Raw genomic sequence first — 15,739 nt, forward strand, 5'->3', positions numbered from 1 at the left:
ATATACGATGCTTCACCAAGGTCTTTCATTGAAAAACTATTATTCAAATAACCCTTAACATCGCTTAATAGTTCTATATCATTCCCGATCAATAATATGTCATCTACATATAATATCGGGAATGCTACGTAGCTCCCACTCACTTTCTTGTAAATACAGGCCTCTCCATGACATCGTATAAACCCGAAGTCTTTGATCACCTTATCAAAGCGTCGGTTCCAACTTCTTGATGCTTGCTTCATCCATAGATTGAACGCTGAAGTTTGCATACTTTGTCGACATTTTTAGGATCGACAAAACCTTTGGGTTGTACCATATACAACTCTTCCTCAATATCTCCATTAAGGAACGCCGTTTTGACATCCATCTCGCCAAATCTCATAATCGAAAAATGCAGCTATTGCTAACAAAATCCTCACAGATTTTAGCTTCGCTACAGTGAGAAAGTCTCATCGTAGTCAACTCCTTGAATTTGTCGGAAACCCTTTGCGACAAGTCGAGCTTTATAGACAGTAATATTACCATCAAGCATCTGTTTTTCTCTTGAAGATCCATTTATTCTCGACAGCCTTTCGGCTATCAGGTAAGTCTACCAAAGTCCATACTTTGTTATCATACATGGATCCCATTTCGGATTTCATGGCTTTTTGCCATTTGTTGGAATCTGGGCTCATCATCGCTTCTTCTTACGTCGCAGGTCCTCATCATTGTTATCCACAATCATGACATTTAGACAAGGATCATACCAATCAGAGTGGCACGTTCCCTTGTCGATCTGCGAGGTTCAGTAGTTTCCTCGTTCGATGTTTCATGATCATTATCATTAGCTTCCTCTGTTGCCGGTGTAGGCGATACAGTACAACTTCCGATCGCGCTACTCGATCAACGAGTATAGATTCATCAATCTCATCGAAGTTCTACTTTTCTTCCAAGTCACTTCTTTAGTGAGAAATTCTTTCTCAAGAAAGGTTCCGTTCTTAGCAACAAAGATTTTGCCTTCGGATCTGTGATAGAAAGTGTACCCTATAGTTTCCTTAGGGTATCCTATGAAGACGCATTTCTCCGCTTTGGGTTCTAGCTTGTCCGGTTGTAACTTCTTTACATAGGCTTCGCAACCCCAAACTTTCAGAACGACAGCTTAGGTTTCTTATTAAACCATAATTCATACGGTGTCGTTTCTACGGATTTTGATGGTGCTCTATTTAAAGTGAATGCGGTGTCTCTAATGCATAACTCCAAAATGATAACGGCAAATCAGTAAGAGACATCATACTACGAACCATATCTAAGAGAGTTCGATTACGACGTTCGGACACACCGTTTCGTTGTGGTGTTCCCGGCGGTGTCAATTGTGAAAGTATTCCGCATTTCTTTAAATGCATGCTAAACTCATAACTCAGATATTCACCTCCACGATCAGATCGTAGAAATTTGATCTTCTTGTTACGTTGATTTTCTACTTCACTTTGAAATTCCTTAAACTTCTCGAAAGTTTCGGATTTATGTTTCATGAAATAGATATACCCATATCTACTCAGATCATCCGTGAAGGTTAGAACATAACGATAACCACCGCGCGATGCTACGCTCATTGGTCCACATACATCGGTATGTATGATTTCCAATAAGTCAAGAGCTCGCTCCATCATACCGTAAAATGGAGTCTTTGTCATTTTTCCCATTAGACATGCTTCGCATCTATCAAGTGACTCAAAGTCAAGTGATTCAAGTAATCCATCAAGATGGAGTTTCTTCATGCGTTTCACTCCAATATGACCAAGACGACGATTGCCACATATAAGTAGAATTATCATTAAGTTTAATTCGCTTAGCATCAATGTTATGTATATGCGTATCACTACTATCGAGATCTAATAGAAATAAGCCATTCTTTTGTGGTGCTCGACCATAAAAGATATTATTCATAAAAATAGAACAACCATTATTCTCAGACTTGAATGAATAACCGTCTTGCATTAAACAAGATCCAGATATAATGTTCATGCTCAACGCAGTACATAATAACAATTATTTAGGCTTAAAACTAATCCCGAAGGTAGATGTAGAGGAAGTGTGCCGTTGCGATCACATTGACCTTGGATCCGTTTCCAACGCGCATCGTCACTTCATCTTTCAAATAGCTTGTCGTTTTATTCTTTAGTTCCCTGTTTGAGTTACAAATATGAGCAACCGAACCAAGATCAAATACCCAGTACTAGAACGAGAACCAAGAAATGAACATCTATAACATGTATATCAAATATACCTTCTTTCTTCTTCTTGACAAGGCCGCTCTTCGGATCAGCCAGATACTTGGAGCAATTACGCTTCCGGTGTCCCTTTTCCTTGCAAAGATAGCACTCGACATCGGGCTTAGGGCCGTTCTTAGGTTTCATAGGAGGCGTGGCAGCTTTCTTGCCACCCTTCTTGAATTTTCCCTTAGACTTGCCTGTTTCTTGAAACCGGTGGTCTTGTTGACCATCAACACTTGGTGCTCTTTCTTGATCTCAATCTCAGCAGCTTTTAGCATGCCAAAGAGTTCGAGTAACTCCTTGTTCATGTTCTCGCATATTGTAGTTCATCACAAAGTTCTTGTAACTTGGTGGCGTTGATTGAAGGACACGATTAATCCCCGTGTTAGGAATCACTATTCCCAAGTCACCGAGTTTCTTCGCATGCCCGGTCATGGCGAGCATGTGCTCACTAACGGAGCTGCCTTCTTCCATCATACAGCTGAAGAAATGTTTCGATGCTTCATAGCATTCCATCGCCGCATGAGTCTCGAATATAGCTTTCAGCTCATTCATCAACTCATGAGGATCATGGTGCTCAAAACGTTTTTGAAGATCGGATTCCGCATCGCACAGATGGCACACCGAACTTGAGAGTACCGAGTTTTCCGAGTCGCGTAAACAGCTTTTACTTCATCGGATTCATCTTCTGCAGGAGGGTCACCTAGCGGTGCATCAAGCACAAATTGCAGATTTCCGCCGAGAGAGGAAGATCCTCACATGACGGAACCGATCGGTGAAGTTGCTACCGTTGCTCTTAAGTTTCTCTTTCTCTAGGAACTGATTAAAATTGATTGGGGACGCCATCTCTACAACATATATTTGCAATAGTTTAGACTAAGTTTATGACAAATTGAGTTCAAATTTTAATTCAACATAATTAAAACCCTAAGTGAACTCCCACTCAAAACAATATCCCTCGCATTGTCTTAGTGATCACACGAACCAAATCCACCGCACCTAAACCCGATCATCACGAAAAGGTGTGATTTCAATGGCGAACACTCAAAGTGTTCATCATATCAACCATATGATTCATGCTCTACCTTTCGGTATCACGTGTTCCGAGACCATGTCTGTACATGCTAGGCTCGTCAAGGCCACCTTAGTATCCGCATGTGCAAAACTGTCTTGCACCCGTCATATGTACTTATTGAATCTATCACACCCGATCATCACGAGGTGCTTCGAAACGACAAGACTTGGCAACGGTGCTACTAAGGATGAACACTTTATTATCTTGAGATTTTAGTGAGGGATCATCTTATAATGCTACCGTCGCGATCTAAGCAAAATAAGATGCATAAAAAGGATTAACATCACATGCAGTTCATATGTGATATGATATGGCCCTTTTGTTCTTGCGCCTTTGATCTTCATCTCCAAAGCACGGATATGATCTCCATCATCTTCGGGCATGATCTCCATCATCGTCGGCGTAGCGTCAAGGTCAATGGCGCTGTCTTCATGATTGTCCTCCATGTAGCAACTATTACAACTACTTTGAAATACTACTCAACATGAAATTTAAAGACAACCATAAGGCTCCTGCCGGTTGCCACAATACAATAATGATCATCTCATACATATTCATCATCACATTATGGCCATATCACATCACCAAACCCTGCAAAAAACAAGTTAGACGTCTCTAATTTGGTTTGCATATTTTACGTGGTTTAGGGTTTTCGAGAGAGATCTAATCTACCTACGAACATGAACCACAACGTTGATACTAATGTTTTCAATAGAAGAGTAAATTGAATCTTTACTATAGTAGGAGAGACAGACACCCGCAAAGCCTCTTATGCAATACAAGTTGCATGTCGAACGAGGAACAAGTCTCATGAACGCGGTCATGTAAAGTTAGTCCGAGCCGCTTCATCCCACTATGCCATAAAGATGCAAAGTACTCAAACTAAAGATAACAAGAGCATCAACGCCCACAAACCATTGTCTTCTACTCGTGCAACCATCTATGCATAGACACGGCTCTGATACCACTGTAGGATAACGTTGCACAGAAAACAAAAATTTTCCTACGGCGAACACGCAATCCAAGCCAAGATGCAATCTAGAAGACGGTAGCAACGAGGGGGTATCGAGTCTCACCCTTGAAGAGATTCCAAAGCCTACAAGATGAGGCTCTTGTTGCTGCGGTAGACGATCACTTGCCGCTTGCAAAAGCGCGTAGAAGATCTTGATCCCGATCGGTTAGAGCGCCACGAACGGGCGGCACCTCCGTACTCGGTCACACGTTCGGTTGTTGATGAAGACGACGTCCACCTCCCCGTTCCGGCGGGCAGCGGAAGTAGTAGCTCCTCTTGAATCCGACGACACGACGGCGTGGTGTCGGTGGCGGTGTAGAAGTCCGGCGGAGCTTCGCTAAGCTATGCGGGATGTGGAGGAGCGGGCGGCTAGGGTTTGGGGAGAGGGGGGCGCCGGCCACTATAGGGGTGCGGCCACCTTGGTGGTGTTTGAGGTGGCCGGCCCCCTCCCCCTTGGCCCTCATTATATAGGTGGAACCCCAAGAGGTGGTGTCCAAGTCTTCGAATAAGACCCGAACCAAAAACCTTCCATAGGAGGGGGAAACCTAGCCCAACTAGGACTCCCACCCAAAGGTGGGATTTCCACCTCCCATGTGGGGGGGGGCCGGCCCCCTATGGTGGAGTCCACTTGGGACTCCACCCCCACTAGGGCTGGCCGGCCATGGAGGTGGAGTCCCTTGTGGACTCCACCTTCCTTGGTGGTTTCTTCCGGACTTTTCTAGAACCTTCTAGAACCTTCCATAGAACCTTCCGCGACATTTTATTCACATAAAATGACATCCTATATATGAATCTTATTCTCCGGACCATTCCGAACTCCTCGTGAAGTCCGGGATCACATCAGGGACTCCGAACAAATATTCGAACTACATTCCATAATTCAAGTACTACCATTTCAACATCCAACTTTAAGTGTGTCACCCTACGGTTCGAGAACTATGCGGACATGGTTGAGTACTCACTCCGACCAATAACCAATAGCGGGATCTGGAGATCCATAATGGCTCCCACATATTCAACGATGACTTTAGTGATCGAATGAACCATTCACATACATTACCAATTCCCTTTGTCTCGCGATATTTTACTTGTCCGAGGTTTGATCTTGGTATCACTCTATACCTTGTTCAACCTCGTCTCTGACAAGTACTCTTTACTGCATGCCGTGGTATGTGGTCTCTTATGAACTCATTCATATGCTTGCAAGACATTAGACGACATTCCACCGAGAGGGCCCAGAGTATATCTATCCGTCATCGGGATGGACAAATCCCACTGTTGATCCATATGCCTCAACTCATACTTTCCGGATACTTAATCCCACCTTTATAGCCACCCATTTACGCAGTGGTGTTTGGTGTAATCAAAGTACCTTTCCGGTATAAGTGATTTACATGATCTCATGGTCATAAGGACTAGGTAACTATGTATCGAAAGCTTATAGCAAATAACTTAATGACGAGATCTTATGCTACGCTTAATTGGGTGTGTCCATTACATCATTCACACAATGACATAACCTTGTTATTAATAACATCCAATGTTCATGATTATGAAACTAATCATCCATTAATCAACAAGCTAGTTTAAGAGGCATACTAGGGACTTCTTGTTTGTCTATATATCACACATGTACTAATGTTTCGGTTAATACAATTCTAGCATGATATATAAACATTTATCATAAACATAAAGATATAAATAATAACCACTTTATTATTGCCTCTAGGGCATATCTCCTTCAAAACGCAGTACCAATTGACGAAACTCCAGAAAGACTCCAGGGGCGCCGCCACCATCGCGAAACTCCGTTTCGGGGGACAGAAGTCTCTGTTCCGGCACCCTGCCGGGACGGGGAAGTGCCCCCGGAAGCCATCTCCATCAACGCCATCGCCTCCATCATGCTCCGTGAGTAGTTCCCCCATGGACTACGGGTTCTAGCTGTAGCTAGTTGGTATCATCTCCCCCATGTACTTCAATACAATGATCTCATGAGCTGACTTACATGATTGAGATTCATCTGATGTAATCGGTGTTGTGTTTGTCGGGACCCGATGGATTGTTACGTTATGATTGTCTATCTACAAAGTTTGTGAACTTATTGTTGCTGCTATCTTGTTATGCTTAATGCTTGTCACTAGGGCCCGAGTGGCATGATCTTAGATTTGAGCTCTATACTTATTGCTTAGATTGTATCTACAAGTTGTATGCACATGTCACTGTCCGGAACCAAAGGCCCCGAAGTGACAGAAATCGGGACAACCGGAGGGGATGGCGGTGATGTGAGGATCACATGTTTTCACCAAGTGTTAATGCTTTGCTCCGGTGCTCTATTAAAAGGAGTACCTTAATATCCAGTAGATTCCCTTGAGGCCCGGCTGCCACCGGCTGGTAGGACAAAAGATGTTGTGCAAGTTTCTCATTGCAAGCACGTACGACTATATATGGAAAACATGCCTACATGATTAATGATCTTGATATTCTGTCTTAATGCTATTTCAATCCTATCAATTGCCCGACTGCAATTTGTTCACCCAACACTTGTTACTTGTTATTGGAGAGTTAACACTAGTGTAGATAGCTGGGAACCCCGGTCCATCTTTCATCATCATATACTCGTTCTACATAACATTGGAAGTAGTATTAACTATTTTCTGATGCTATTGCTCTCATATTGCTATTACTGCTGATGTGTTACTGTTACTACTGCTCTCATATTACTGCTACTTTCACATCACCCCTGTTGCTAGTGCTTTTTCAGGTGCAGCTGAATTGACAACTCAGTTGTTAAGGCTTATAAGTATTCTTTACCTCCCCTTGTGCCGAATCAATAAATTTGGGTTTTACTTCCCTCGAAGACTATCGCGATCCCCTATACTTGTGGGTCATCAGCCGCCCGGGGACGTCGTCGACGCCAACGCCGACGACACCCACAGGGACTAGGTGGTGCACCAGCGGCCGCCGCGTTCTCGACCAAACCCTAGTAGAGGGTTTTTAGATTTGTTTTTTAAATTTTAAAGCCCATATTATGCTTAATGAAATTTCATTTAAATTTACTTTTTTTGTTTTTTCTGACATTTGCGCTGCGTCCGCGCGTTGGGCGCAGCACGCGACCCAAACAGACACGCCGATGCGGGCCACTGTCCGGGTGTCCATACAGCCACCCAAACGACCCAAAATGGACGGCCCAGCGCGTCCGTTTGGGCCACAGGGTTGGAGATGCCCTTAGATCGTGGTAAACACATCAGCCAAACTTTTTTTCCGATTAATATTTCATTAGCGCAAACAAAATAAAAATAAACCCCTAGCGAGGGTTTGCGCCGTCCCCGCCGCCTACTTCTCGTCGTCTTTTATGAGCACGTCGACAAACTCTGACAGAGCCCATGGACAGGGCCAGAGAACTAGGGGCGCATTTTGTAGCCTAGCATCGTTTTGGCTCGCAGCGGCCCAATAATTTTTGGTCCGTTTGGTTGCTCAGAAAGCCTCCGCGCTGTGACTCAACCGCTTCTCAAAGCACCCTGGAGATAGGCCCATCAACGCTCAAATCGGCAGCTTTCATCCGGCCTGTCCGCTATCGTCAATTATTGCATGCCCTCATGCAACGGCTGCACACGTGGAGAAGCGCGGGAGACATCGCGTTGTCTTGGCCCTCGCTCCCCACTTCCAGTCACCGGTTCACTCCTCTCTCTCCATTCAACTTCCTCACTAACACATGCCAATGTCCCATCAACTGCCGCCCATGGCCTCCTCGCCTCCTCCGCCTCCTTCGGCCCCACGCCAACGGATCACGCTGCCGGCCCGACGGTCACTAGGCTGAATAGTGTGTTGTTGCGCATCATCTGAGAGTACGAGGCCGGCGCCGCAATTCGGCGGCCCAGATCGATGCCAGTCGAGTACAGGTGTTGAATCGACCGTCGCCGATCGCGACCATGCCCGTCGCCGTGGGTAAGAGGAGCGCGTCCGTCGCCGCTCTACATGCCACCGGTATTCGATTGGCGGATCCCGCGACGCAAGTTTTTGAGCCCTGGATGTGGCCCGGCTGGCACGAGCGCGGCGCCCGGTTTGGACCGAGCTGATCCGGCGTGGAATCCGGTCGAACCAGGGCTGGGGCCTGGTGGCCCGGCGGCACGGCCGGTCTGACTGGGCCTGGCGCCGGCCTGAACTGCATCTCCTCCTCTCGCACATGCCTCCCACTCCTCCCTCGTGCGTCCATGGGATGTCTTCATGTCCAGCTTCACGTCCAGCTTCTTGTCCAACTGCTCCTCTCCTCCTCGTGTGATGCTTGCTCCTTCTTCATACCTGATCATACATAAGTAATAGGACTTAGGTAGTACAAAATTCTCATCGATCAAAATATCACTTAGGAACAAATTCACCTATTGTTTAAATAGCTTCACACGAGCTCGTGTCATTGGTCCAATCCTGACTTCATTGGACTTGAGCTTCACAGCAGCATTGTCTTCATCTTGCAATGATGGGGGTAGTAGTGTAGTAGGGATGTCCTCATCACGTGGTCGTTCTTGGTCTTGCGGAACGGCCAGCATTTCTTCCCCATGGCGTCGATGGGGTGGATAGTGTGGGATGTGGCAATGGTTTGGTCGGGGAAATGGCCGCCGACAGCGTCCCTTTAAGAGGCTCGGACGCCATCTCGCCTTCAATGGCCTGCCACTTCAACGCCTCCTAGCTGCGCACGCTCGCGGAAGCCGAGACACGTCATTAACGCGGCCCTGCAAAGGCTGCAGCGCGCCGCCCGCAAGTAATGCCGTGGAAGACGAAGCAGTTGTGTCCCTGCCAGGCGGGTCCGTGCGAGAACCGAGCGGACACTTTGCGCGTCCGCTTGCAAACCTGGCGCATATTTGAGCCAGATTTGCATCTCCACGGACGGCCTGATCACTATGCGTCGCGCCGCTAGAGGTAGTGCCACACGCATTTTCGATCATGGTGGACACAAATGGACGCTTGTTGCCCTAAGAAAAGATGAATACACACCGACACCGAGAACTCATGTACAGTATTTGGTTTGAGGGTCACAGTCTCACAGAACATTGAGCCCAAAGCCAAGTGTGAAGGGCCCATCATTTCCAATTCCACTCTTCCTTCCAGCACTGCTCGTCTGCATCGCCCCGCCGGCCGCCGCCGTCCTGCCCCACCCTCGGCTCCGGCGACTGCCGCTTCAACCTAGCCGCCACCTACTTCTTTTGCTCCCCCAGCGCCAACTCCCGCTACCCAGAGTCCTCCACTCTTCTGCGGTGGAGATGGAGGCGGGGAGTCCTAGTCGGAGGAAGAGGAAACTAGAAGAGCCGCCTGCGGCTACGGCGGAGGGAGGCACTCACGCCCGAGAACCGCCGCCCGGAGCGGGCGAAGACGAGGAAGGAGGCCCCTCCGCCGTCGACCGCATCAGCGACCTCCCGGACCCCATCCTCGCCGACATCATCTCCCTCCTCCCCACCAAGGGCGGCGCCCGCACCCAGATCCTCGCGTCCCGGTGGCGCCACCTCTGGCGCTCCGCCTCCCTCAACCTCGACTGCGACTGCGACGGCCTCGCCCGCCTCGGCTACCACTTCCCCAACGATGACCATGCCGTCGCCGCCCTCATCCCTCGCATCCTCTCCACCCACCCCGGCCCCGGCCGCCGCTTCTGCGTCCCCGCGCACTACCTCCTCTCCCGACCGGCTGCCGTCGACACCTGGCTCGGCTCCCCAACCCTCGACGGCCTCTGCGAGCTCGAGTTCTGCCGCGTCCATGGCTATGAGAAAGCAAGGTCGGTGCCATCACTCCCGGCGTCCGCCTTCCGCTTCTCGCCCACCCTACGTGTCGTCATCCTCCGCAAATGTCACCTCCCTGACTCTGCTAGCCAGGCCCCTTACTTCCCCCAGCTTAACCAGCTCGCTCTTGAGGACGTCGTCGTATCCGAGACCTCGCTGCACATCATTATTGCCGGCTGTCCTGCTCTGGAGTGCTTGCTGATTCATGGCAGCTCCGGCTTCCGCTGCATCCGTATCAACTCACTTACCCTCAGAAGCTTTGGTGTGAGCGTTGGTTCTCAGCCAACAGATGAGCTCCAGCTCGAGGAACTTATCATCGAGGATGCTCCTTGCCTTGAAAGGTTGCTCCGTCTTGATCTATTTGAAGAACTAAATGTATCGATAACCTCCACGCCTAAGCTGCAGACCATAGGCTGCCTTTCTAATAAGCGTGTCTCATCCAGAAGTTTCATGTATGGTTGTGCCGCAGTTATTGAGGTAGCTCTGGCCTTCCTACGTCATTTTTCATGGGACTCCTAAGCTGCATTTCTTGCATATTACATTATTGCAGGGGGCCGGCCTAATGTTGTTTTCCATGCTTGATACAGGGATTGCATCTCGATAGGCTGGCGGCGGTGGTATGCACTGTCAAGACATTAGCTGTTGATTTGTTTATGAATGATCTGGATACAGTCATTGAGTTGATGAAATGCTTTCCCTGCTTGGAGAAGTTGTACATTGAGGTGACAAATTATTTATCGGTAGTTTGTAGTGTTCAACTGCTCTTTTCATCTAATTACTATTCTGACATGGTTCTTTCTTTTCTTTCTATGTTCTTTTAGTCTGTGCCAGGTTGGAAAAATTTATGGCGCCGTAAACATCGCGATCTTATTAAAACTTTTGATATTCGGTTAAAGACAATAGGATTGGGATTCTACCGGGGCATCAAGTCAGAAGTTGACTTCGTCACATTCTTCGTACTGAATGCAAAAGTGCTTGAGTTAATGATAGTTCATGTTAGCCCCCAGGATTATTATCAGGGATTTGCTGCACATCAGTCTAAGAAGCTGATGTTTGAGAACAGAGCTTCCAGAGGTGCTCGGATTCACTTTACAACCGATAGATGTCTCCGTGGTGCTTCAGAAATTAACCACGTTCGTGATTTGGATCTAATTGATCCCTTCATAAGTAGATGTCGACATTGATTAGCCTGTTAGGAGGTTCTTGCCTATCTCACTTTGTGCTTTTCCAATCTTGGTTAATCCTCGTGTTTGCTAATTTTTTCTTCTCCTTTGGTTTGTATTATCCTGGAATCTTGTGGCAATGCACAAACTGTTCAAGCATTTGTGTTGTCAGTTTTCTGTTATACTTTGTGGCATCACTGTAACTTGTAAAGGGCAGGAGCATGCAGAGTCTCATTGGGAAGTCGTGCTGCTGCGCTCAGTGTTATGTGTAAAATGAGCATGGAATCATGCCATTCATATCTGAAGGTCTTCGGAACACTGAAATCATCTTGTGGCTGTGCTCTCCATCACAGGTGACATGCAGTGATACTCAACAAGCCTTTCACACTGTATGACATTAACCGTCTTGCAAGTTGCGATGTCTAATTACTTAGCTCTCATTTTGGTTCCTGATTGCAAGCTTTGGTCAGGATTATATATTACATCCAAGAGATGAAGTAGATGTGGATTGGCACCCTTTGATGCTTTCCATGGCAGTAGAACAGGGTCACACTGTGTATGTCTGCAAGAACTTCACAATGCCCTCTCTGGTAGGAGTTGATTTGTTCATCATGCTGATAAGATTATTGTATATGGCTGTCTGTTGGTGTTTTACTACACGTGCTAACTATCTATCTATAGTAATGTTAGAACGGGGTTAATTCGATAACTTCCCATGCTCTCATTTCTATTGTTTGCCACTATTTATCTGATACAAACAATATTTTTGGTTAGTATGTAATCTGCAAGCAATTTCTATCGTCTCTTTGCATCCTGTCAGCATATGGTTATTCATAATTGTGCAGCTTATGGATCACCGATGGGTTAGCCGTATATCTTGCTATTTTTTTTCTTGAACAGTAGGAATGAATGAACTTCCTGTTTACGAGGATATGTATACTGGTAATTGGACTGCTACTGCATCTGCCAGAACATGTATGATGTATCATACGGTTATCATATGGACAAGTACGCCAGTCTTTGAGGTTTCAAAATAGTGAGATGGTTGCTGTAATCGTGTAAACTTTGCCCATGCATTTTGATTTAGCCATGAATGAACTTGCTGTTTACGAAATACATTATCATTGGCACATCGATTTGCTTACGTATAGGATTTGATAAAATTATTCTGGCCCTTGTATTTTTGTTGTTGTTGGTTCCGTTCATGAACATGCCAAGATGTTTTGTCATTGGTATTTTTGTATGCTTCAGTTTGAATCATGCTTTAGGTTCCATAATCTGGAAGGCAAGACTATCATGTGAACTGTCAAGTGGAAGCAACTCTACAGCAAATGCTTTAATTGCGTGTCGCTTCCAGATTTGGATTGTGCTGAACTCAGAAATCTACTGTCTATGTAGCCAGGTATCATGAATCATGTTGATTTCAAGCGGAGGAGCAGGCATCTGCAGTAGTCAACTATGAAGCTTCGATGACTGTAGCAGTCATGCCGTGTCTTCGCATGTTCGCCGACTCACATATGGTTTCCGACAGTTCTAAAAAAAAAAAAAAAACATATGGTTTCCGACTCTTTGTCGGTAAGGAATAATCACCGAACCGCCTTGGGTACAAATTGCCCAGCTACATCTAGGCACGCTACCTGAACTGGAGAGAGAGAGAGAAAGAAGATAAACGGATTGGATACCTTACACGATCGGCGCCAATCGCCATGGGATCGGACGCCGGCTCCGACGCGTTCCGCGGCAAGCGCCGGCGAGAGGAACCCCACCAATTCCTCTCCTCCGCGGGCCAAGGGACGACCTCCAAGAGGAGGAAACCCGACTCCACTGGGGATGACGGGAGCATGGAGTCCAAGTACGGCGCGGCCGCGTCCAGGATGATGGCCAACATGGGGTTCAAGCCCGGCACGGGCCTCGGCAAGGACGGCCAGGGGATCGTCGCGCCGCTGGAGGGCGTCTCGCGCCCCGCCCACGCCGGGCTCGGCAGCGTCCAGGAGCACAGGCCCTTCTTCCACGGCAAGGAGAATCTGCCGCCGCCGCCCCCGGCGCTCGCCGAGGAGGAACAGGAACCGCCACGGTGGTCCAGGAAGGCCGGCGCTGCGAGGAAGAGTCCTGCTCCTGTCCTTGTCCTGTCGAAGAGCGCGCTGCTGACGACGCGTGCCGAGCAGGACGAGCAAGTACAGCCCATGGTTGTGGACAGGGTGATCGACATGCGAGGCCCAGAGCCGCGCGTGCTGACGGACCTCACAGGGCTCAACGACGAACAAGAGATGGAGGTCGATGAAGACCGGCCGATGCCGGAGCTGCAGTACAATCTCCGGGTGCTCGTCGACCAGGCCGCGGCCGGCATCAGGTGCCTGGACGAGCAGCTGCAGCGGGAGAAGGAGGACGTGGCCGGCCTGATGCGTGAGAAAAACAGACTGGCAGAGCAGGAGGCTTCGCACGGGCACGAGCTCCGGGTCATGGAGGCCATCACCGGGGCTCTCGAGCAGGTCCGGGCGGACGAGGCGGCCGGCGTGCTCACTCCGGAAGCCCTGCTCGACACCTTCCGGGAACTGAAGACGCGCCACGAGGAAGTGTTCGACCTCTGCGGCCTCGCATGGATCGCCTGCGAGTTCGTGCGTCCCCTGCTGGTCAGGGCGTTCCATGGGTGGCAGCCGCTGCACGATCCCTCGTTCGGGTTGGAGGTCATGTCACCATGGAAGGATTTTCTTCTTCAGCAGCAGCAGCGGCGGTACGATTTCAGCTCAGATTGCACAGATCCATACGCTCAGCTGGTTCATGAAGTGATTCTGCCGGTCGTCAGAGCATCTGGTACTAACTCATGGGATGCTCGAGATCCCGAGCCGATGCTCCGGTTTCTTGAGTCGTGGGAAGAGCTGCTGCCTCCGGCTGTGCTTGAATCAACATTGCAGGATGTGATCATGCCGAAGCTCACCGCCGCCATCGACTCTTGGGATCGTGAGAATGTGCCGATCCATGCGTGGGTGCACCCATGGCTGCCGATTCTGGGCCAAACCAGGACAGAGACCCTGTGCCATTCTGTTCGGTACAAGCTGAGCACAGGCATCCTCCGCTCATGGCAATCACACGACGCATCAGCCTACGCCGCCCTATCTCCATGGAAGGGCGTGTTTGATCCGGCGAGCTGGGAAGCCATGATCACGCGATACATCGTTCCCAAGCTGAAGCTGGCACTGCAGGAGTTGCAGGTCAGCCCGGCTGTTAATAGCCAGGAGCCCGAACAGTTCAACGACCAGCTGATGATCTGGGCCTCTGCTACCTCGGCGAGCCATATGATCCATTTGTTGGAGGTGGAATTCTTCAGCAAATGGCTACTGGTTCTCTACCATTGGCTGCGTTCCACGGATCCTAATTTTGACGAGGTCGTGTACTGGTACAAGAGCTGGAGGGGGATTTTACCACCAGAGTTGATCGCACATCGTCGTGTACGGATGCTTCTGGCTGCTGGCCTTGTCATGATGGACAATGCCGCCGAAGGGCGTGAGGTGTTGCCGCCTGGGGCGGCAAGGGAGGCTGTGGGCTGTCCGGAAGCAGCAGAGGATCGACAATTCGATGCGGCGCAAGGAGCACCTCAACAAGTGCCAGGAGGAGCAGCCATGGAGGATTTGAGTTTCAAGGACCGCATCTTGGCGTATGCAGAGGGACACGGCTTGAAGTTTACGCCCAGACCTGGCAAGTTCTACAATGGTGTTCCGGTGTATGAGTTTGGCTGCGTAAGAGTCTGCCTAGACTCGGTGAAGGGGCTGCTTTATGCGCAAGATCAAGGATCATGGAGTTCTGTGACTCTTGCGCAATTGATGGAGATGAACCGGATGGCAACACCATGCTAACATCCAATTGAACTTTCAGGAAAAAAATGCGTGTACAGTTGAAGTCTTAACACTGTAATTTTGTGGGTACTTTCTGTAGAATAGCTTATATATAGAAAAAGTTTCTAATGTCCTTTGTGGCATCAACCTGCAGGTCACGAATATGAATTCGGGTACTTCCTTTGCGCAATTGTTGGAGACGAACCGGATGGCAGGACCATACTAACAGATCATCCATTCAGTGGGAGTTTCAAAAAGATGTGTAAAATTGAAGTTTTAAAATTATTATGTTTTGCACTGTTTGTAGAATACCTTTTACAGCACAAATTTTCTAGTAATGTCCTTTGTGGCATCCACTTGCAGGTCATGAGTATGAATTCAGCTATTTTTGAACATCTACATGGGAAAGAGTGGCCTGTTGATGCAGAACTGTTTTGATCTGGTTGTCCATTGAGACCAATTTATTCCCTTGATATTTCTTTTCACCCCACTAAGTTTTATTTATCTCTTGCTGACTTTCTGGACATAATCAAATGTCCTCTCCAACTAGGAATAATATATTTCTGCATTAATCTTGTTCTGCATCAGTTGCATAAATCTGACAGGAAACTATGGGGGTGATGCTGAGTGTCAGTAAGGAAA

At 48.1% G+C, this 15,739-nt stretch overlaps 2 protein-coding genes across 2 annotated transcripts; both read left to right on the forward strand.

Annotated features, from left to right (window-relative positions):
- Positions 1–9,565: 9,565 nt before the first annotated feature.
- LOC127299305 (FBD-associated F-box protein At5g60610) lies at positions 9,566–11,567 on the forward strand. The gene is made up of 3 exons (XM_051329246.2): positions 9,566–10,581; positions 10,692–10,826; positions 10,926–11,567. Exons 1-3 carry the CDS (start codon positions 9,595–9,597, stop codon positions 11,286–11,288), a joined length of 1,485 nt encoding a protein of 494 aa, XP_051185206.1. The 5' UTR covers positions 9,566–9,594; the 3' UTR covers positions 11,289–11,567.
- Positions 11,568–12,931: 1,364 nt separating this feature from the next.
- On the forward strand, positions 12,932–15,124 carry LOC127304664 (septin and tuftelin-interacting protein 1 homolog 1-like). Its single transcript, XM_051335282.2, has one exon. It carries the CDS (start codon positions 12,974–12,976, stop codon positions 15,116–15,118), a length of 2,145 nt encoding a protein of 714 aa, XP_051191242.1. The 5' UTR covers positions 12,932–12,973; the 3' UTR covers positions 15,119–15,124.
- The last annotated feature ends 615 nt before the right edge of the window (positions 15,125–15,739 follow it).

The sequence above is a fragment of the Lolium perenne genome, chromosome 5 (assembly GCF_019359855.2).
Source record: "Lolium perenne isolate Kyuss_39 chromosome 5, Kyuss_2.0, whole genome shotgun sequence".
Classification (NCBI taxonomy): domain Eukaryota; kingdom Viridiplantae; phylum Streptophyta; class Magnoliopsida; order Poales; family Poaceae; genus Lolium; species Lolium perenne.